This window comes from Columba livia, chromosome 5 (genome assembly GCF_036013475.1).
Source record: "Columba livia isolate bColLiv1 breed racing homer chromosome 5, bColLiv1.pat.W.v2, whole genome shotgun sequence".
Classification (NCBI taxonomy): Eukaryota; Metazoa; Chordata; class Aves; order Columbiformes; family Columbidae; genus Columba; species Columba livia.
In genome coordinates this window covers 57,320,803-57,343,917 of record NC_088606.1, presented here as the reverse complement: position 1 = coordinate 57,343,917, position 23,115 = coordinate 57,320,803, and the positions used below count along the sequence as shown (strand labels likewise).

The following is a 23,115-nucleotide window of genomic DNA, read 5'->3' as shown; positions in this document are numbered from 1 at the left end:
AATATCACTGCTTTATCTTTCCCCTCACTTTGTTTTCAGCTTTTCTACTCATCACTAGGTCTTCTATTCTCTGCCTTGTGTACACATCACTTGGTGGATGTGCTTTATTAATGCTCTTTTGAGACCTCACACCATTGATCTAAACAGCATTTGGTACTTACTGCCCAGACCATCTATTTGGTTTTGCTTCTTATCTACACTATAAGGGAGCATTTCCTTCTCCATCTCCCAGCGCATTTAAGAGGGTGTATACGTTGATGCTTGAGAGACCTTCCTAGTAGTCTGTAATACTGGTCTTTATATACACAGAAAAAGAGTTGAGACAGGAGAAACAGAGGGACTTGGGGATGTTGTATTCCTCCTGATGACCAGTGTAACTGAGGAGCCTCAGAGTCATCTGCCCTTTCAAGCCTAACTGCAATTATCCTCTGGGTTCCCTGTCACCTACTGGGACATGGGACTCAAGGTCTGGTAGTTATTAGAGGAGATTTTGATAATTAAAGTTGATTTTTCATCTGATATGACTGTGGTGGCCTGAAGCACAGGGGTGCTCTGAGGGCTGAGGGGCTTGATGGCTCCACCAAGCCCCTGCTCAAACCACAGGAACTCAGTGTGTCTTGGAAAGATGTGCACAATTCTGTTTTTTCCTTGGTTGTCTGCTCCGACTGAGCTCTTCATCTCTATGTGGGAGAAAGGATTTACTTTGGGTGGCTGTTACAGTGGCTGGCAGGACAGCCATGCACATATAGCTTGTTCTGCTGTTTAAGTTGTTCCATATTAGCGAATACAAAAATTTCAAGGAAAACAGAGTTTTTTCACAAGGAAATATGTAGTACATCCTGTGGTTGATGTTGCTATGGATGACAAATCTTGCTACTCTCCCTTGTGGTATTTAATTCATAGCTATTTACTTGTTGGGCTGAATCAATGGGAATTAATTGAACCTGCCACATTTGAAATCACTGTATGGACTGAAGGCTTATGCACAGGGATCATCTCAGCTGTTGCTCTTAGAGCCCTGACTGTGGAGAACAGACATAACTAGAAAGGTTTTTGGAAAAAGTTGCCTTAACAAAAGGGTGTAGAAAGCGTGAAAAAAAGACAAATGCATTCCAGTTCTGCTGGCTGTGCTGATGCTCCTCGCCATTTGGCTCTTAGAGGGTGCCTGTGAGAATCTCTGATAGTTCTTTGTACAAGTGCATCCCCTTCCTCTGTCCTATTGAGTGTCTGTTTGAATGTGTCCTAAATGGAGCCTCAATGCTCTTAGTGGATTGGTGGTGATGTCCCTATGTCTTCTATCTAAAAAAGACAAAGATTTAAACACAGATCATACATGAAAAAGATTAATTTAACTTGACATGATAGGGAAATACTGCGCTGGCTTTTTGCCTGTGTCTTGCCAGCGACAGGAGTGCTCAGATCTTGCTGAGGTTTGCTGGATAACTTCACCAAGTCCAGTCACCAGAAAGGACTCACCTGGCTTGGGGTCCACTAGGCCAGGCAGGCGCTGGGTTCAGCTGTCTTGGCTGTGAGTGTGGCCATCAGGAGGCTCATCCATCCCAAGACACTTGTGTGTCAGTAGGGCAGGGTCTCCTGCAAGAGTTGTGTTTCTGGGGAGCACATGAAGGGGTTTGACCAAAATTTGTTTGGGCTTTGGTTCTGGACCACAATCTGTCATTGCAACAGCTCTGGAACAACGTGACCTGGCGGACTTTGTGTCCATGAAGGGGTTTGTAGTCACACAGCTTTTATGGTTTTACAGACAATTTTAATACAACCTAATAAAATGAGACTGAGTAGGAATCTACCATCTATGGAAACAAGCAGCAGCTTCATAGTAAATGCTAGAATGTGTGAATGTATGTAGCTTCTGTTAAACACTGACTGTCTTTTGGGTCAGCTAGATTTTGGTGGGTTTGGTCACATTACCTTGTTACACAACTGATACGTTGTTATTAAAATGTGTCCTGGTTTGGGAAGTGCAGTTTGAGCTTTCTGTGGAGACCTGATTGAATTCTGCAATCCCAAAAGGAGTGTTTAAACCGTTTGTCTGATCTCAGTGGACTTTACCAAAGTACCTGCTTGAAGAGTTTCCCCTTTGGTAGCTCAATAGAGACAAAAAGACCCCCAAACTTTGTTAACAGAAACTAAGCTGCTAATTCTCTTAATGCTTTCTAACATCTCTGACCTAACAGACCAAACCATGTAGCATACTTAAGAACAGAAGTGTCACAAAACCACAAGAGTTAATGAGGCTAATTTGTGGCCTTATAGCTTGTTCCGTTCCTTGACTGACAGCACAATAAGGGATGACAGCTTTCATGTGGGCTCCTTGGGCTGCGTCCGTGTGCTGCGGGATTTAATACAATTGTCTTGTTAGACTTTTACTGAGTCCTCACTGTGGGAAAAGAACCAAAAAGCCAGTAGAGCAGAATAATCTAGGCTCTGCAATATCCATTCTTTTGTTGCTTAAAGCTGTCTTAGTAGAGAAAGGGTTCTGTAGCTTGTGCTTCAGATGGCAAGAATAGTCGTGTGCAGAGCAAGCACCTAACTGAAGTGCAGTGGAATAATGGTGACAAGCTGATCTCTGCTTGCCAATACAGTGGTTTTGTTTCATTTAGTAATAAAGCTGCAAAAAGGTGCAGGTTTGAAAAATACGTAGAGTGTGAAATGGTTCATGCAGTCCCTTTTTAGCAGCATGGCCACCCTTTCATTCTCTGTCTGTGCATCTGCTCAGCTCAGTAGAAGTTCACTGAGGTAATGTGGGATAAGCCCTTGCAGCCAAATTGTGTTACTCCAAGTCTTTCAAATGAAGTGTTCTTGCCAAGAGGAAAGAGTGTTTTGGTGTGACATGTCCTACCAAAGTCAAGGCAGAGCATTTGATGACAAAGGTGTGTTCTCAGCGTACCTGAGGAGAGCATTCAGTTGTCTTCTCTCCCAGTTTTGTCACAGTGTAGAAGACTTCAGCAAAAATCTGTGGTGTACGGTTAGAAGAAAAAATATCCTTTCAATTTGATCTCTTGATTCCATTTGATAACTCAGCCAGCAGCTGTGTAGTTGAAAGTTGTGTGTGTACAAATTATGTTAACATCTTCCCAATGACAAAAGGCATTGCTTTAGCTGAATGATGGGGCAAGGTGAAAAATTTTTGCAATAATTCTAGAAACAATTCCTTCCTGTTTAATTGACTTCAACTTTTTGCAAAGACCAGACAAGACACTCTGGCAGTCATTGAGTTCTGGTGCATGAACAGCTTGTAATAGTCAGAGACAAAAATGAGAGGGTGTTTTTAGGAGATGCACCAAAAGGAAGGAAGTAATGAGTGTCACATTGCTTTTCCATTTGGTTAAAGTAAGCACTGGCACTGATTTCTGTCCAGCTGGGAAGGTGTGCGGAAATACAGAACACTGTGATAGTTCCTAGTGGGGTTATTTTGGGAAGTATTTATTGGAATCACACACACAAAGAACACAAAATGGTTAACAAAAAAAAGAGAATCGACATACAGTCTGTGTACAATCTGCATGTCTACCTGGTCACAACTTGGGCACTACTAAGGTAGGTTATGACTTCGGGAATCTGCTTTGTAGGCCAGTAACTGGAAAAGGGGTGATTTTTGTGACTGTCAGCCTAGGCATTCCTGTGTCAGGTGGCTACTCTTTTAAGCAAAGAAGTAAGAACTTCACTTTAGTCTCTGGTCTTGCCAGATATCAGCCACCTTCCAATTTTTATCAAAGAAATGAGTCATTATAAACACTGGTATAAAGTGAGGGCGAGAACACAGATGCTGTACGAATCTAGGGATGTTGCTTTTACTTGCAGTCAAAGAACACGGGCACGGAAAAGATCACAGATGGAGAAACCTCAGGGCCATTGACTTTGCAGGATTAGACTTTCTGCCCTTCCTGTCTGTCAGCTTATAATTGTTAACACTGTAGGGTCTTCCCAGAAGCAGCAGGCTGTTGTCTGTGTGTATATTGACCTGACTTTATCTGACTGCTGCCTGCACACAGAGATGCTGAGGATTTGTACTGAAATGAATTTATCTATCTGACTGCTGCCTGCACACAGAGATGCTGAGGATGTTGATGCACTTGTCCTGTTTTGCAGAAGGCATGAGCTGCATGAATAAAGATCATGGCTGTGCCCACATCTGCAGAGAAACACCCAAAGGAGGAGTTGCCTGTGAATGCCGACCAGGATTTGAACTGTCCAAGAACCAGAGGAGCTGTATTTGTATGCAACATTCTACATATGCTTATGGTTTCCCAAAGTGAAAAAATAGTGTTCTGTTAGCAGCGATATGGGATTTGGTATGTTATAGCTAAACTGGGGTCGCACGCCTAAATTGTGTGCATTTGGATTAAACTAGAATCAGTGGTTTGGCTGGACGCTGTCACACCACTCTATTGGTTGCTGATGTGTCTGTATTTCAGGAGTTGTGCCATTGTTCGTAATGGTGGGAAGTTCAGCTCCACAAGAGCCATCTGCAGTGTTTCAGTCTCACAGGGTTCCTTAGAAAAGGGGAGTGTTAGGATGGTCAAATGGAGACAAAGTTGCACACCATCTTTCAAAGATGCTGGATGTATTTGTGAGATGTAACATATTTTCTTCCTAGTAACATGTAATCATGGAAATGGTGGCTGCCAACATACCTGTGATGATGCTGATAATGGGCCTGTTTGTGGATGTCACCCCAAGTACATCATGCATGTGGATGGCAAAACCTGCCTGGGTCAGTATACAGTGGAGGGAAGTAGTTTTTTTGTTGGTGACTAACGCTGGAGTGGTGTGGTGCTGCTATGTGTGCATGATTAATGCTCCTCGTAATAGTATGGCTAGAAAATGTCAAGGAATCCAAGCTGAGAAACCTGCTAATTCATGTGTGAGTTGGTTGGGTCCAGGCAACTTATGCTTCCCTATGTAAGTAGCTACCTAAGCCTGTTATGGTCACTGGTTCCTGTAAAGGACAAGGCCTATAACTAAGCAAAGAAGATTCCCATCCCTCTAGGATATTTTTGGTTCAGTTTCTTGTATAGCATAAGCCAGAGAGTGTAACCAAGCAGTACATCTGCTAAAACCAGAACTCTGAAGTCAATTACAATACAATTTTTGCAAGGCAGTTATCCAGTAAAGAAAGCACTTAAGATTTATAAACTCTTCCAGTTTCTGGAAGAGTTTGTTGTCTGTTGATTGAAATCAAATGCTCTGATAGAGTAAGTGTCTGGTCCTTGTATTAGTCCATGATAGGTGATGATAATGTGTCTTAACAGAACAGTTCATAACAGTTCTATTAGTTCTTTCGTCTTATTGCTGTTCACCACATTCGCAGCATGGCTTCTGTTTTGTTAAGAATACTGAAGCAAACATGAGTCGTAAGGAAGAAAAAAAGCCAAGTATTGTCATAGTTTTGACTGAAGAGTCTTCATGGTTTTCATTATTGCTTTCTTGTTAAAAACAAAAATAAAAAGTCTGCCTGGTCAGTTCCAACAGTCTGATAATTCAGCACGCGTTGCAGCTGTTGCCGTGTGTGTACATATTGGAGATCAGATGAGGCTTCTGGTCAGGGCACCTTTACTCATTTGTGTTTTTATGTTCCTTACAGAAAGGGAAGAGGCTGCTGTTGAAGTTTCTGAGGGAAACACTACAGCAGGAGCTGATGTGGACAAGAGGGTGAAGCGACGGTTACTTATGGGTAAAAAGTGCTTATCCAAAATAATTTTGCTGTTTGTTGAAACCTTTTAGATTGAAGTTGGTTTTTGTTTGGTTGATTGGTTTTTTATTTTTGGTGACCATCATAGTTCTGGGCTGAATTCTGTCTGAGATGCTCTACTCCCTTTAAGGAAATAATATTATTCCATAATGTATAAGAAACTACGTACATTGTGATGGTCATTAGGAGGTGTCAAGAACTTGCCCTTGAAGTAGTACATGTTTCTATGGTTCTAATTAATCATGGGAATGCAGTATGTTCCCTTCTGTGCTACAGCTTTCAGCAGGTGATTGTGGAGGAAGCAGTGCTTTACCTGCTTCTCTTCAACTGAAAGTCTGCTTCTGCATGGAAGGGCGCAGTGGTGGATTGTATCTGGAAGGGCATGTTCTATCCTTGTGTCTAGAAAGATACAAGGCCATCCTATTCTTCCTAAAGGTGTTCGCACCTGGCCCAGAATGCCAGCCTCTGAGGGTCTGTTGCTACTGGGAAAACACTGGCATGAGGAATGTTCACTGAGAAGTATAGGGCTAGCTCTAAGCTCTTGAATTAATATTTAAGCATCTAAATGAATGGCCTCATTTTCAACAAAAATGACGTTTCTGTGGGAAGAGGAAGAAAGAAGAGGCACTCCATCTTCAAGTGGAGGTTGGACATAGCCTCCCAATATTGAATGTGAGATGAAAGACTGAGGGAATAAACCAATAAAGGTCTCAAAACTTGAGAGTAAATAGCATATACTTGATGCTGCAGAAAACCAGGAGACAGAGCTAGAAAGAGAGGATTTAAAAAAAGAGATGTGGAAAATGATCTTTGCAGCTCTCTGAATCAATATGTGCTGGATAAAATTGCATTTGTCCAGCCAGTGAAAAGGTTATTTGAGGTGGTTAGGCCAACTACAAGAGGATGAATGCCAAAGGCTGAGTTATTTCTGTTTAGTTGGATATGAAGAACTGTATTTTAGGGATGTTCACTAAAAAGGTTTGGTGAGATTTGGACATTGTTTACATAGGGGGAAGTTAGAGGAACATTGGAGTTGAGATGGCAGCTGAGTTACAAGCCTGAAGGAACACTTAGTGTGGATGTAATCCACCATGACTTGGGAGCACAAGTAGCACATGAAGGGTGTGGTAGAGTGATTTAAGAAAACTGGTTTAGTAGTGCCGAGTGTAACCAGGTGTCTGAGCATTGGTGGGAAGTGTCAGAGGATCAGTGACGACTGAGTGTTGGCATAAGGAGACAGACTGACAGGAATAGATTCATCATCAAGGAGTGGGGACTTGTGTTTAAGGGTGAGAATATCCAGAGAAAATATGTTAGTTTGTGGAGTCTGCAAAGAAATGGATCTAGCTGAGGCAGGGATTTTGCCAAAACACGTATTTAGTAGTTAGTTGCTCATGTATACTAGACTAAATGTAGCTGAATAGCAGTGTTCCTGGGTCTGTGCCTTGTATCATATGATGCTTGTTGTTACCATTATAATATCCATAAGCAAACTTCAACTTTGTCTTGTTGGCTAGAAACATGCGCTGTAAATAATGGTGGCTGTGATCGTACATGTAAAGATACATCGACTGGAGTTCACTGCAGCTGTCCTGTTGGATTCACACTGCAGTTTGATGGGAAGACATGTAAAGGTGAGTTTTATCCTCATGGACATGTGTGTACCAACACCTTGCTGCAAGGTGTTCATCTGCAGATAAAGGTAATCCAGTGTCCAGAGGAAAGCCAGTGTGTGTGATCTGACCAAAGAAAGGGCTGCGGCCAGGGTAGACACATGGTTTCCATCGCATCAGGTGCATCATGTGCAGAGAATCCCTGCTGCTCTGCTCCCCTTTTCTCCACTTGCACCCCTCCTGCCAAGATGGCCTCATTTTTCAGAGGTGAGGGAATCAGAGCAGTTTATAAGTAAATATCAGTGTGTGAACAGGGATGTATGAGTAGAATAATTTATACTGGTCCAAACAGCTCTAATGAGAGTACTGAAAAGGAGTGAAGAGGCACTTAGGTTGTACATTAGAATACATTTTCCAGTAATTAGATGTTAAGACTGTTCTGCTAGGCAAAAAAGATGGAATCCCCACACCTGAGTCAATTAGTATTAAATAAAGAACTCACTCTGATGTTGGCATGAAAATGTCAGGGTAGCTGGGGAAGCCTCCTCTGTCTGAGATTTCTTAGGAAGAGGAAATGGAGAGAATCCTTAAAAAACTAAAACCTGTCAGAAAACATTTCAGTCAAAGCATTTCCAAACAGAACTTAGGGAAACGGTCTTTTGTGAATACATATACCCACATGTAACAGACATCAATATGTTAAATGAAAGCAAATGACAGTCATGGGGCTGAATGGGCCAGATCATGCTTAAGAGCTGGATCTGATCTTCCTTAAAATTTGTAGCAGTCTCACTAGATTTTGTTTCTGGGCTTCTCTAGCCAATTGGACGTGACCGTTTTCTTGATCTGGCAGTGGAAGTATGTCGAATGTACTGTGCTTATTTGCTGAAGCACTTTTTTTTTGTTACAGATATTGATGAATGCCAGTCCAATAATGGAGGCTGCGATCATTTCTGTAAAAACACTGTTGGCAGTTTTGATTGCAGCTGCAGAAAAGGATTTAAATTATTAACAGATGAGAAGTCTTGTCAAGGTATGTGCACTGGAAAGGCAATAGAAGTAGAACAAATCAGTGTGGCTTGGACATCTGCTACAATGATGAAGTGATAATAGACTCCAGAGTAATTTCCATGCCTCAGGTGTGTTTTTTTTTCTTAAACAGCTGTTGAGTTAATGTACTTGGCTTGATACTATTGTCAGAGGCATGTTTAATGGCACAGTGAACTATTATCTGGAAGTGACAGAGATAGCATCATATTAAAAAGCTCTTTGTGAAGATAATGGTTCCCCTCCACTCTATTAAATGATCTTAAAATAATTTACAGGGGAAAACAGACAATACCTCTTTGTCCATCTTACTGACTAGCTCACTATTACAGTGATTTTTTTTTTTTTCTTAATGAGACATTTAGGTGCCATGAGTTCATTATTTAAAGAAAAAAATTATAATGTGATCTATGAAAGTATAGGCCTGTAGATGGACTAGTGGAATCACTATTCCCTAAACGTCATAAACATTTGATTTTTAGGATGACATGGATTTCTCCTGAGAGACTTACAAAGCATATTTACTTTTCTGTATAACGGTTTGTACATATGGAGGTAGCAATCTTGTTTAAGCTCTTAAATACATTAAAATGTAAAGATCAAAATGGTCTGTGTTTTTGGAAAAGCTACAGTATGAAACAATATAAAGCAAATCAGTCAACTGGGGAGGTGAATAATTCCATTTCCTAGACAGCCAGCTGACATTAATGATGAATTTCAGAAAGCTGAACTGACCAACAGAAAACAATTTTCACCTGGGTTTTTGGTGTATTCTTATCCTTTTAAAACCAGACAAAGAAGGACAAGTATTTCTATGAAACAAACTTACTATAAAATCATAGATAAGATTTTCAAGATAGTTTGTGGGTTTTTAATGGAATCTGTTTATGAATGTATTTTAAAGACTTGCATCTCTCTTTTGTCCCTGTCACTTCTATTACTTCCCCTGGATTTTTTTTTCAGAAGTGATATCTTGAATTGTACCAGAGCCCAAAAAAAGAATGATGTAATGTGTCAGTGATGTTGCTGTGAGCTTTTTTGTGTCTTTCAACATTCTCACATGGAATACATAATATACTATCACAGAAGCTTTAGGTTCTTTGGATGGTATAATAAACATTCAGGCCCTCAGAAAGTGATGGGAATTTTACCATTCAGTTAACTGAGATTGTGATCAGGCTGTTACACGGATTATGCTTTGCAAAGAAGAAGTGCGCAAGGTGATTGTAACGCCAAAGAAAACTTTCATTGGAGAAAAAAGATATCTCAGCAGCATTTAGAGACAGACATTGAAGTCTAAATATACAGTATAATGGAAAAAGTCACGAAATTATTCCAGTCATCTGTCTTTGGGTGTATCTCAGAGAGCATGGTGATTTTCAGCAGGCTTAAACTGGGCACTGTGTATTCATATAGAGTTTGAAATGTGGGAGAATGAGGGGAAAAAACAAAGGCAATACTTTGTTTGGTAAATCTATTTCTGCAGACCTTATGTAGACTTTTCTTAATGAAATAAGAGTTTTGTTGGCATTCTTTTCCCCCATAGAAGAGAAATAGTTTATGTTAAACACAGTTGTTAAAAATATAGCAGCAGTTTTCATGTTTGCCAAGAAAAAGATTTTATTTTTTTGCAAACTAATTCTTCTTTTAAAAGTTGTAATTTCAGAATGCTACATCATTTGAAAGAATTAAGAGAATTTGCTTAGTTTACATAAACCTGCACATCTCTGTGTCCAACTTTGTTAGCTCATCAGTGCTCCCTTGTCAGGCTGAAAGATGCTCATGTATCCCTTTAAAACTTGCAGACATTGATGAGTGCTCTTTTGAACGGACGTGCGACCACACGTGCATCAATCATCCAGGCACCTTTGAGTGTACTTGTAACAAAGGATATGCTCTCTATGGCTTCACGCACTGTGGAGGTGAGTTATAAAAAGACACAGCAGGCTGTGATGATAGTGCTGTTGCCACAGGGCTAATTAGTGTCTGTGCAAGACACAAGCCTGTGTGTATGTAGCGGGTGTATAGAAGAAGTATTACTCTTTCTCATTATAAGAAGACACAGCAGAAGTAGAAACTAATCCTGCTTATTTCTGTCCTTACTCAAATGGTTTTCTCTTCCCATCCTGCATCCAGAAAGCACCTGTGACTATTAGAACAAACTGACGGGTATGAAAGCCATAATTTGGTAGACTTTTCACACTGACTTCCATGAAAAGTTAGTGGAACAGGACTTAAAGAACAGGAAGCTCTGGATGACTTAGAAAATGATGATTTTGAAGGCTGCCCTTGTGCATATGTCAGATCCTCATGTGATGTAGAATTTAGCTGATGTAGTACCACTGATTTACATTGGCCAAGATTAATATTCTTGAATCTTTTACATATTTCCTACAAGAAAAGTTAAAGAAAGATGTTTACAGAAGCTCAATATGTGTGAAGTACTAATATATCTGGCACAAATTCTCAGAGTTAACATAAGGAAACATGAATAACTGGACACTAAGTGGAATTAAACCTGTTATTTACATAAGCTCTAAGCAAGATGTTACTGACTCCATAAGATGTTACTGACTCCATATTCTTACTTAATTCTTAGTAAGACCTATTTATTTCTGAGGCAGAATGAGCACACTTGAACTTGGAGATAACAATTCAGTGATCTCTGTGTGCGTGATCTGTTTTAACCTCTGTCTCTAGAAAGTCTGCAAAGAAGATTACAGGGCCACAACATCACTGTGTTTTATCCTGATGAACAGGGAAACCTTTCTGGAGGTGAAGTAACACTGTTGATGTGTTCTTCTTGCTAAAAGTCTGTTCCCATGAATTCCTCTGCATTTATCAATTTCTTTTGGCCACGAATGGAGGGAAGGAACTGCAATTTTGCTGTTGGCTGCTAAGTGTCCTCTTCATATCATACTCCTGTGCAGAAGATGTTAATTCTTTTACCATAGCAAGTCCTTCATTTACTGACAATCATAGACTGTGTCAAAGCTGGTAGGATACTAATTGTACTTTTTCTGACCTATATGGGAGAAGTCAGTAAGTGCTGGAGATAACAGGTTGCCACTGTATGCAGCATCCTAACAAAAGGTCAATGATAAACAGAGATTTGGGCTGCTTTGGTGGTATCTTAGGCAGCAGAACCAGTTCAAGTGTTCCTTGCTTTCTCCATTATTCCTCTGCTGCTCATTCCTACCTCTGCTGTCTCAGTTCTGTTAGTAGTGTGTTTTTTCCCTGAAATCAGCCCAGTTTTGTAATCTGTTTCACAGTGTTTTCTACCGAATTTTTACCTGTCTAGATGTGGGAACAAATTATTAGGGAGAGCAGTGACAAAGCTTGTCATTACCGTTGAGAAAAATGTTCGTAGAAGTGGGTTCCCTCAGTTGCACAAACTTTCTGGGACCTGCAAGAGATTTTTTTGGTGGCGGATTTCTAAATTTATTGTAATTGCCATGAGGCTTCTGGAGATAAGTGATGCTGTCATCAGGATGGATCTGAGAAGCAGAGACAGAGAACTTTGCATTTCACTTTGTTTTGAAATTCATGAGATTCCTGTCGGCCCATTGCTGCAGCCAGTCAAGGTCCCTCTGAATAGTGGCACAACCATCTGGTGTGCCAGCCCCTCCTCCCAGTTTTGTATCATCTGCGAACTTGCTGAGGGTGAACTCTTGTCCCACCATCCAGGTTTAATGAAGAGGATAAATAGTATTGGCCCCAGTGTTGACCCCTGGGGTACACCACTGTTGAATGGGGTATTCTGCATCAGCGTGCAAGTTTGCACCAAAGGCAGTATGTTGTGTTGTCAGGAGTTTCTCCTCCTATTGGCATTTATTAGGTGGGGCACAGCCTCAAAATTTGGTAATTGGCCAAAAGGAACAAGGATGATACAATAGTATTATTTGTCCACATGGAGTCAAATAGTGTTCCACAGCAGTTGTATCTATCTGAGCTGTTTGGAGGATTTATCAGTGTGAATCCTGTCCATGTCATCTGCCTTTATTCCAAATTAAAAATATTAATTAACCAGACACAGTGCAATGCAGATTTGATTTGTTCTCCTTTTCTCTGAGTTTATTTGTTATCATATTGCTGAGGCTGGATATTTTTTTAATTATGTGGTTTAAGGACCTGCCTAACACCTCCCCTCTGACAACATTTGACCAATGTTGACGTTTATCAAAGGATTTCCATTAAAACAAAACTATTTCAAGGTGGATGCCCAGATAGCATTCCCAAAATCTTTTCCAAACCCTAGTAAGCCATATTTGTGTACATGTTTACCTACCAGACTTGGAGTACAAAACTTTGGCAAGAGTAACTTTTAAAAAGTATTTTTACCTTTCCTCTGTAGATATTAATGAATGTAGCGTCAACAATGGTGGTTGCCAACAGCTGTGTGTGAATACTCTGGGAGACTATGAATGCCTGTGTCACTCCAACTACAAATTACACTGGAATAAAAAGGATTGTGTTGGTAAGGTGCCTTGTAAATACATTTCTACTCCTGATGTGTCTGATGGCCGTGTGATTATAGCCAAATCCGAAAAACCTGATCTCTCCAGTTAAGTGGTATGAGCCATCATTCCCGGTATTCCACTTAACCTTTTAGTCAGGCATGATGGTACTGATGTTGAAACTGATAAAAACAAGCAAAAAAACCCTAGCCAAAAACAGGAGATACTTTGAGGGATTTTGATGCTTTCTTTCCTGTGCTTTTATCTAGCTCATTCTTTCTATTTCCCTTTGTCTTCTCTGCATGAGAAGGTTTGCTGATGATAGCTTTACCCAAAAATAAATTACTTATGTTGTGTGGTCTTCCAGTGATTTTATTTTGCTTTGATTTTCTGTGTAAATAGCATATTAATTGTGTTGGTGCTCTGAGGTACCACCTACAAAAGCAGCTGCATGCCAGTTTACTAGTAGGGTATATGTAGATGTTTTACTTCTCCTGTGAGTATTTGTTTTATCCTATTTAGAGATAAAGGGTCTCTTGCCTGATAATATGTCACCCAAGGTATTGCTGCACTGCATTAAGAGTGGTGGGAGCGATAGATGCTTCTTAAGCTGCTCTTCGGATGTCCAGGTATTTTCTGGTAAGTCAAAACCAACAAAACCAAACATGATTCTGTAGAGAGTGTAAGAGTAGCAAACTTGCTAACCCTCATGGAAGCCCCAAGAAGTAGACAATCAACAGGGGCCTTTCATTCACTATAGATAAAGGGCTATATCCAGAAAGCCCCCCTTTATTTTACAACCAATCTACCCTCAGATTCCCTTCTCATGACAACTGTCTTTTGGAAGCTGGGGAGGACGGGGCAGAATTCTCTGTGCTCCCTGGGCCATTCCTTAATTGGCCCTGAGAGCTGCTGCTGAATGGGGTGAAGGCATTCCAGCCCTGCGTGGGGCCGGGGGTTTTGCCTTTGCAGCCCCTCCACCCCACAGGACACAGCGCACAGACGCGGCCAGTCCTTATGGGACAGATGCTGCTTTTCTTCCTGAACCCTTTAAATTGCTTAGAAAGAGACAGCCTCCAATGTGGGGTATTTTATGAACAGCATTACAGGAGAAAGGTGAAGGTAATGATGCTGATCAACAAATTAAAAATGTCTTTTATACTACAGGAGTCTTCAGTCTGTGCACAGTGCCTGTCTCTTTACCCTCTGTCTGTATGGTCTCTCTGTTAGGAACACAAGATGCCTACAGCCTCACCTGTGGCAGGTCATCTCAGCTTAAGAAAAAGCAGCAAAATACAAATGCATCCAGCTGGCTGGGTAAATCACTAGATTTACTGTTGCATGATTTGACTGATTTCTTTCAATAGGTAACTGTGAAATAAGGATGTTTCTGTTGACTTTGTTTTCTCTCTCCGTTATGTTTCATCTGTTTATTCTTCCTTGTGATTACAGTTCATGATTACTACAGGAAATTCTGCTTTTACTACTTCATCAACATTACTCAAACTAAAACTTAAAAAGGAGAGGAGCAATGGTCAGCAGTAAAATAAACAGCTAGGCCAGGAGCATTATTCCTCTTTTTTAGATATCCAAACCAGGCAGTAATGACAACATACAATATGTTTAGGTTTAGCTGTTGGACAGTAAAGTTTAAAAAGCATTTCAGGTTAAATAGATAAGAGGTGCTATTTTATACAGACATAAACTACTTTCTGAGCTGGTTTGGGGTATCTCCTTCAAATTCAGCTAACCTTTGTTTTATTTACTCAATAGCAGATCTGGACTTAGTCTCATTCTTTTTCTGCTTTTTCTTTTTTAATGAAATCTAACACACTTTGTTCCAATTCCAGTTGTGAGCCAGCTTCACAGCAGGAGGAGCTGGCATCTCTAGGTTTTCTGTGATGACTGCTTTTTTGCTTTATATCATCATTATGATGTGACATTAGGGTTATCTGTTCCTTTTTAAAAATAACATGTCATTGTTTCTTCCTGAAGATACTTCAGCCATCAAGATAAGCGTAACTTTTAAATTAAATGAAGGAAAATGTAGTTTGAAAAAAACTGAGATGTTTCAAGAAGGTCTGGAACAGATGATACCAGGTATGAATGTAAAAATGCAGGTAAGCAGGTTAGAGCTGTAGCTTTCCTGATACAAAATACATCATAAGCGAAGCATAGAGGGACTGCAAACTTTCTGCTCTGCACATATCCTCACACTCCTTCCCAGCCATCATTCTTGCAATAATTATTTCAGATCACAGGACTTCAGTGTGACAATGTTACAGTCTTGCTAGAAAAGCCCTTCTCCTTTATCGTTTGTACCACTGCCAAAAAAATTCTCAACAAAACCAGCCATACTTTTCATTCTCTTGATTTCTTCCTTTCCTTTCTCTCTCTATCCCTTCTTTCTGTTCTTTATTTTCTCACCTGCTCCTTACTGTCTGATGCCTCATTGAAGTGTCTCATGGCCTTTTATGTTGACTGTATTGCCAAAGGGTTATTCCTCTTTTCTCTTCCTTTTATACTTCAGCAGCCCCAGGTGGACACAGTGAGATCAGCTCTTCCATCTGTTCCAAGGCAGAAAGTATAGCCTGGGAATTTACAAAGCCAGCAGAAAATGAGGAGGAGTACATTAAACACACAGACACACACCACGCAACAAACAAAAAACCACCAGGGGCTAGGGGAAGAAGTCACTAACAATATGGTCAATCAGCACATCAGTTTGGTTGCCCTTAGAAGAGCAACAGTGAGAAACTACACTAGATGCTCGATGAAGAGCTGTATACTCCAGATGCTCAATGAAGAGCTGTATACTCCAGAACCAGTATTATTCTGGGTGTTTTCTGTAACTAAATCTTATTTCCTCATTGCAACCTTGAAAATGGTCTCCAAGCGTCCTGCGTACACAGCCACTGCTTAATTTAAACACCGTTGTAAGCTAACCAGTTTTTCACAGGTTCATGTGAGTGCCCAATTTTTGCCCTCAAGTAGCCTGCCCGGTGCAGGCAGCATCATGCTTTTCAGATGTGTTGCACGGTGCAAAGGGAATTCATGAGAACGTGCTGGCAAAAGCCAGGGGGAGCGGGCTGGGCACTGAATGGTGCCTCAGACCCACTGCAATGCCACAGTCTCATCCCAGCTGTATGGGATGATGTATGTTCCATGACATAGCTGGCCAAGCTGTTGCTTCCTTTAATTCTGTTCATACAGAGAGACATAATTCCGTAATGGAGAGCTTCCACTATGTAAACCTAACGTGCAGCTCTGGCAAGAAAGTTCATGGAGCCCTCAGTAGACTGACAGCTACTAGAGAAATTTTTATCACTGCGGACTTTGAGCTTGAAACGAGCCGAAAGGAGGTGACAGGTTGGTTGGAAAATAATCCAAGGTGCGGTTTGAAGCTTCTTGCCACTTGCTCCTTAATTTCTGTATTTTTCACTTCTATCTGTATGCAAAATGATAATAAAAAGTATCTCCTGTTTTGCAATGACTTTTACTGTTTAAAAAAGGCTGAGGGGGTGGGGGTAGTTTCAAAGATCAAAGAGCTGCCCATAGATTAAAGTCTTGTGGTCTGATTAATTTTCTTCTGACTTGGAGGTGTTTTCCTCAAGGATTTCAGACTTGTTCACAGAATTGCTTTCTCAGTGGTTTGCACTGGTTGGTCTTTTGAATTAGGTGGATTTTTGTGCGTGGACACTTACAGCAGCTTTCATCCTCGATACTTTTCAGACACATGTGATGTGCGCTGTGCTCGGAAAAAGACTGAAAAGAGGTTCCGTAAAACCATTCGAACCCTGCGGAAAACAGTCAACAGGGATCAGTTCCGTGTTCGTGTCTCTGGCATGGACCATGAAGTGGCCAGGAAATCTCTCAAGCTCTCGGAGCCGCAGCAGTCCTGTGGTGTAGGACAGATGCACGTGGGTAACCGATGTGGTAAGTAAATGTACATTAGGAACAAACCATCATGTGTGCTTTACTGGTTTGCTCAGGTCTGGTGAGCTTGGGGGCAGATCACGGGATGCTTGTCCAGGAGGTGGGCTGTGTGTGAAGAAGTAGGGGTTGCTGTTTGTGCTACTGACATGTGCCCCTCCATGTATTTATTGTTGGTAATCGCTGTGTTATTGAGTAGAACAAGAGCTCAGTGCTTAGTTGTGGCTGATGCACAGCCTACAGTAAGCTCAAAGGAAGAAAATGTGGCCGTAACATCAGGCACCAAAGGCCTTGACATCACCAGTGTTATTTTTAAGACTACGTCTAATATCTAGTGTAACACTGTGTTTCTGAACTTGTGAAGATTTCATCCCTCCCTTGTTCCAAAGAAAAGGCTGAGCAGAATTTGATACAGCCGCATTCTCTTTGCTGATTAAGCTCTGAGTCTCAGAGAATCCTCATGACAGAGTTATAAATTAATGGAGAATAGGTGTTTTATAGGCCACTATGCAGAAAAGCCTTAATTATCATGGCACTGGAGGGCAACAACCATAATGCAGCCCATACTAAATGCTTCCAAAGCACAAAAGTTAAGGAGAGGGGTCAGATGTTATCTTAACGGGGACCTAACAACCGTGGCGGCTAATTCGGCTGCAGAGGGTAGGCAGCACGTAGGTGGTTTTGTGAAGCAGCAAGCCTTTAAAATGGCTGTCAGACTGAATTAGTACATCTTCCAGCAGCAACCCATTCAGCCCCAGAATACATTTTCCAATCCAGTTTTGCTAACTCTGGAAAAACTTGGATTCGTAGAATATAAAAATGAATTGGTGGTGTTTAAAACATCTGTGCGAGCAAGCAGACTAGGGAATTACTCAGGAATTCTGTTGGAAAAAGCTGTAAGCTTTTTTTCTTTTTTTTCTCTTTTGTAACATTGTAATAAGTCTGAAAAACTTTAGAAAGCTCACCAAGATGAGTTTGCATGGATGTTTTCGAGATGTTGTGTTGGATGCTTGAGGAAGGCTTTGAAAAACTGCCTGGGTCCATTGTACAGAGCACAGTATAGCTTTCAAGCCATGTGTGATTTCAACTGGAAAAACCAGCAATGAGTATTCTAGAAAGACCGCAAGTAGATAAGGCAATGTGAGTTACAGTTAGGAACTGGAACAACAGGGACAATTTTGGCTTTTTTTTTTTTTGGTAGCTGTGGAACCAGTTTCATTTCTCATTACAAATGAGAAGCATACCTGACATTTCTGTGCTAGTTCAGAGAGAAAGAGGGTTTTGGGAGAATGCCTGGAAAACTCTTTGGTATGGTGAGCACAAATAGTCTGTCCTTGTTTGAAACAGACATTGAGCGTATGAAGACAAATGTTTAGAAGAACAACTTGGAAAAGTCAAACCTTTTCTGTTGCTGAATTGGTGCCACAGGTTGCTCTAGACACTGAACAGTTCCACTGTGAGCAGTGGAACCAGAAGTTATGATTCCCTGGGGGTCTCATGCCTTATGGTTTGATTTTCTTGTGTCTGAAGAGGTGCAATCACTAAATTAATCTTCCTTTCTTCAGCTGAACTATTCAGACCATGTCCTTGTGTAGATCTGCTGTGATCAAGCAGGAGGTGGAACTTGCACTACGGCCTTTTGCTTGCATGGGCTTTAAGAAGGTTTCTCTCCTCTATTTGCGTGTTCCCTACTTATTTACATTAAGCATACAGAAACTTAGTACCTTTGAAGCCTCCTTGCATCCTTGGTCAAACTGCTGGAAGTTGGACAGAACGTTCACTGGCTGCTGAGGGGACATAAAAGCACACACAGAGGCAGTGTTGTTATGTACGCCTCATTTCCTTAGAAAAAGCTGATTGTCCCAGTGTGTATGGTGAAGGCAGCACGGGGTGGTTGCTGCTGCTTTGACTGAAAGTCAGGAGTTGAGAAACAGACTGGGGAGAAGAGAATGGACTGGGAACAGTGTGGAAGAGGAAGAAGCTAGCGCAGGGATGTGTGTGGGAGAGTCAGGATTGTCCTGTTTGCTTTGTTTTGATCAGATTTTTTTGCAGAGCTGCCAAAAACTTCTGGACAGGAGTGGGGTCCTGCTTTTCTAGACATGCTCATGATTCTGGGGAGAAAGTGACTCTGTAGCAAGAGATACAAGGTCAGCAGATGGATTCGGTGCAGGTGGTGGATGTGGTCTCTGGGCAGGCAGAGAACTTTGGCAAAGGGCTTTCACTCATCTGACCAGCTGAGCAGGAAGGAACATTCTTAGTACGAAGAATGGTTGCATGTGTGTCTCTGCTGTTCTTAAAACAGCTGTTGATACTAAAAGGGAAGTGCCAGTTCTGAGGGTTAGCATATTTTATTTCAAGTTTGCTGTTTAATGTACAGTTCTGTTTGGGATTTTCTGATGCTTTAAAAGTTCAAGTGTCACATTTATCTGCCTCATTATGTGTGAGCTCTACAGCAATGAGTAAGCGTATTTAGCATTGGCTCACATTGATTAATTCCTGTGAATGGCTTCCAAAGAACAACCAGCAGTAGGTCTCTACTAATGTATATCACAGGAAATGCATATAGCAAAATGGAACCTTCATCAGTGTTCCCAGAGAACTGGATTCTCATAGCAGGACTGTGATCTTTCCACACTGAAATAAATCTTATGGTAAAAAAAGCCATGCATATGAATGGCAGTGCTTCAAGACTAGATGAACCATCTGAGGATGCTGGAAATACTGCATCCTTGGAGAGGAGATTTGTCCTGGGGAGAATGTAGTTTCATTCACTAGCCTGACACAAAGTATTCATTCTCCAGTATGAGCTAGACATTAGACAGATTTAATAGCCAAAGACCAACTGTTGAAATACTAGAAATTCCTTATAAGAATCTGATTTACCAGAAACCTCCGTATTGAAAGAGAAGAAGTTCATATCTGTTGGGACCCTATTGCCCTCAGGCACTTTCCACTGAGGGAGAAACAAGCAATTTAGGTGCTTTTTCTACTGCTTAAAACTCTGTCATACCTTGATCACATCCCACTGAGTTGAAAGTGCACCTTGCCTGTTCCATTGGTTGTTTTTTTGTGTTGGATGCATGAATACTTTTAAGAGAGGGAAGAAGGCAATGAAAAGCACCATTCCCTGCAATCGCTGTATAAAAGGATGTGTGAGCATGCCCTTGCTGCATGGTAGTCATAAGTGGATTCATCCAAAGAGCTGTCACTTCAGAGAACAGTGAAGATGAGCTGCTCTGGGACAGGCACTGCTCTGATGTCAATGCTGAGCAGCTTTATCTTGTGCGAGAGGGGTTGATGCATTTCATTGCTCAGCATTCAGCAGTTTTGTCCCTTTAGTTCTGAGGATGCAAATAAAATATTAACATTTCATATAAAATGATGAACCACATCTCAACATTTAGGTGTGGTATGATACTGGATACTGGCATTGTAAAAGTATGAGAAGTATTTAAAAAGAAAAGCAAAGTGCTGCCTGCCTTTGCACTTGTTAAAATTAATAGTTGTGTTATACAACAGAGAACTAAATGTTGTGGGTTTTTTTTTGTTTGTTTGTTTTTTTTTTGTTTGTTTTTGTTTTTTTTTGTTTTTTTTTGTTTTAATTTTATGTGTTTTGGGGGTTTTGGTTTTTTTTTGTTTGTTTGTGGTTTTTTGTTTGGTTGGTTTTTTGTTTGTTTTTATTACAATTTTATGAAAATCTGACAAGAAGAAATGAATTATCAAATGGGAGAAAGGGTGCTATTTTTCTGCTAAGCTGCTTGCTCTGACAACCATAGATTTAAGACATAAATCCTTAGGGTGCATAACCATCTCATGTGACCTAAATGTGTGAACCACTAGAACACAATAACTTCAAGGATGCTGCTTCAGAAGCAATTTGCATCAGTTGTTGATGATTTTCCTTATAAAGTCAAGGCATCATTCTTAAGAAAATGGTGAATTGGTGGATCATGACCTCCTTTATGAGGTTCACCTTCTCAGCCACTGAGATACTACAGCATTTGTCTATAGGAGCAGATGCTCAAAGGCTAATGTGTTGAAAAGAGGGGAAGAGCCTTTAAATGTCTTTGTAACTGTTAATCCTGGTTCCCTGTGGTCCCCTCTTTCCCCTCCCCAGCCCCTCCTTTCTTCTTGTTTTTGCATCAGAAAAGCTGTCACTTTTTTTCTTTAAAACAGCTGCATGAGACTCAAGACTGGGTTTTTAATGGGTATTGAAGACAAAGACAGACAGTGGCTGCAGAAATGAAGTCTACTAGAAGCAATTGGTTCTTTTGTTCTTTTGGAGAAAAACAATCAGGTTTCTGAAAAAAGAGCAAAGCCAAGCCGGTGGAATTCTGATTTAATGGCATTATTTGCAAATCTTCAGATCTTGTTTCAACTGGGTATTTCCCATGTGTCAGATGGGACCATGCAGTTTCTAGTTTTGTGAAATGAAGCTCAAACTTATTTGGTTTCATTTAAACAGGAGACAGGAAAAGTTTGAACTATTAGAGGGTGGGGTTTTGTGGTGGTTTTTGTTTGTTTGTTTGGGTGTTTGTTGTTGTTGTTTTTTCTCTAGACAGCATTTGTTTGTATAATCCTAATTTTGGGCACAGTCCTGTGGATTTCCATGCGATGATTTCTGTGTTGACATGATGTCCTTATAATTAATGTTACTATAACTGAACCTAGCACCAAGTCTGTTTGTTACTCTAGATTGGGCCCTTGTGAGTGCTGTGAGCTCCTGAACAGGCTTTCTTCCTTACCCTTGCTCTGTGCTCCAGTAGCATTAGATGGGGTTCCTGCGTTTGGAACATCTCTAGGTGGAAGATGGAGAGGAACTGGAAGAAGTTTATGGGGAATGTGTTTGTGGATCAAATGGTCTGGACACTTGTACTACTTCAAAAATCTTGGTTTGATGTAGTCATGTGAAGAAACCAATTTATTTAAGAGCTTGAGGCATTAAAGCTTGTGCATCACTTAGAGTAATTTTAATATTTGTATTGAATAATGAATATTCATTACACTATAAATAGCTAAATCTGTATCTGGATGTATTTACCTCTTTTCACATAAGATCTATTAAGGCTTGAAGTGTTTGGTGTGTCTCAGAAGTCATAGTGGGGGAAAGATAGGGTTATAAATTTTTCTAGGCAGTGCAATATTTCATATTTAATTTTTCCAGTCTCTATATTTTATATACTTCATAAACTTTATCCAGAGTTTCTTGCTTTTGTCAGGTCTCACTGATTTCAAATTGACCATGACTGCTTAACAGCCTTGAGAATGAGATTCATTATTAAATGTAGTAATGTCAGGTACGAATATGTGTGGAGTACCCTCACAGGCCTATGTTCCAGCCAGGCCTAGTCTCTCCAGTTCCAGGAAGCAACACCACATATGCTACTTCATAAAACAGTGACCTCTGTTGTCAAAGCAGCTAGTGTTCCCCTCTCCTGCTCTGTGATAATGATCTGAAGTCATTTCTGAGCAGAGTGGACAGCCCTTTCCTTACTGCGGTGGTGGTGTCCTGTCAACCCAAACCCCATGGACACAGAGAGAACAAGCCCATTGCTCGTCTGGCTGGACTCCTCTCTCAGCCTGGTTTGTCTCCAGCAATATGCCATTGCCCAAACAGATGTTTTTGAGCAGTGGTTTGTACTGAAAGAGCTAAGTAGTCATTACATAGCTTTCTCTCCGTGTTTGGGACAGCCTGTCCTCTGCCTTCCCACTCGATCCTTTTCTTTCTCCACGCAAGTTCATGACAGTAGCTGCCACACTGTACGTAACTTCATTCAGCTGGTTTTGCACGCCCTATTACAGTGGTGGTAGCTAGTTGGACTTTATTTTTTTTACAGTTTTCTTTTTGTTGTTGCCAACTTTTAGGAAAATCAAAATTAAATACTTGAATAGATTGTTACAGATCAGATGCAAATTTTATTTTTTTTTTGGCCAAGGTTGACTCTTTACACAGTTCCTGCCTTTCACTGTCTCAGCCCTGTGTTTCTTCTGTGGGCTCTGTCGCAGGCATAGCCTACTGTCCTGCTGACCTGCCACAGGCATTCCTGATCATCCTCGGGGCAGCCGCTGCAAGTGGAAGACAAGAGGGAAGTGGGGCCTGAAGCAGGTGAAGTGTAGTTCTGGTGCAGCTTAATGGACCTGAGATTAACACAAAGCAAAGTCAAAACCAACTGCCAGCCTGTCCTGACAGTTCATCAGTTCTAATACTTGTGTAAATATAGTGTTTGTATCACCTTGCACTTTATCTAGTAGTCTAGCTGCTGATCACCTAATTTGGCTTTGAACCCACAGACACAAAGTGTTAGCAGTATGATATTTTTTTCTTGCTGCTAGATAGCTGAAGTGTGGGAAT

The 23,115-nt window shown here is 40.8% G+C and overlaps 1 protein-coding gene across 4 annotated transcripts in view; it reads left to right on the top strand.

Annotated features, from left to right (window-relative positions):
- The window catches only part of SCUBE2 (signal peptide, CUB domain and EGF like domain containing 2), a 44,376-nt gene that overhangs the window by 8,371 nt on the left and 12,890 nt on the right, over window positions 1-23,115 (top strand). For 3 of the 4 annotated variants that reach the window (XM_065066172.1, XM_065066173.1, XM_065066174.1), the window contains 12 exons: window positions 4,111-4,236; window positions 4,619-4,735; window positions 5,606-5,695; window positions 7,231-7,347; window positions 8,237-8,359; window positions 10,179-10,295; window positions 12,728-12,850; window positions 13,353-13,469; window positions 14,061-14,147; window positions 14,826-14,930; window positions 16,044-16,199; window positions 16,563-16,766. In XM_065066172.1, coding sequence (XP_064922244.1) covers window positions 4,111-4,236; window positions 4,619-4,735; window positions 5,606-5,695; window positions 7,231-7,347; window positions 8,237-8,359; window positions 10,179-10,295; window positions 12,728-12,850; window positions 13,353-13,469; window positions 14,061-14,147; window positions 14,826-14,930; window positions 16,044-16,199; window positions 16,563-16,766 — 1,482 coding nt within the window. The remainder of the gene's footprint in view (window positions 1-4,110; window positions 4,237-4,618; window positions 4,736-5,605; window positions 5,696-7,230; window positions 7,348-8,236; window positions 8,360-10,178; window positions 10,296-12,727; window positions 12,851-13,352; window positions 13,470-14,060; window positions 14,148-14,825; window positions 14,931-16,043; window positions 16,200-16,562; window positions 16,767-23,115) is intronic. The other variant, XM_065066175.1, reaches the window with a different exon arrangement.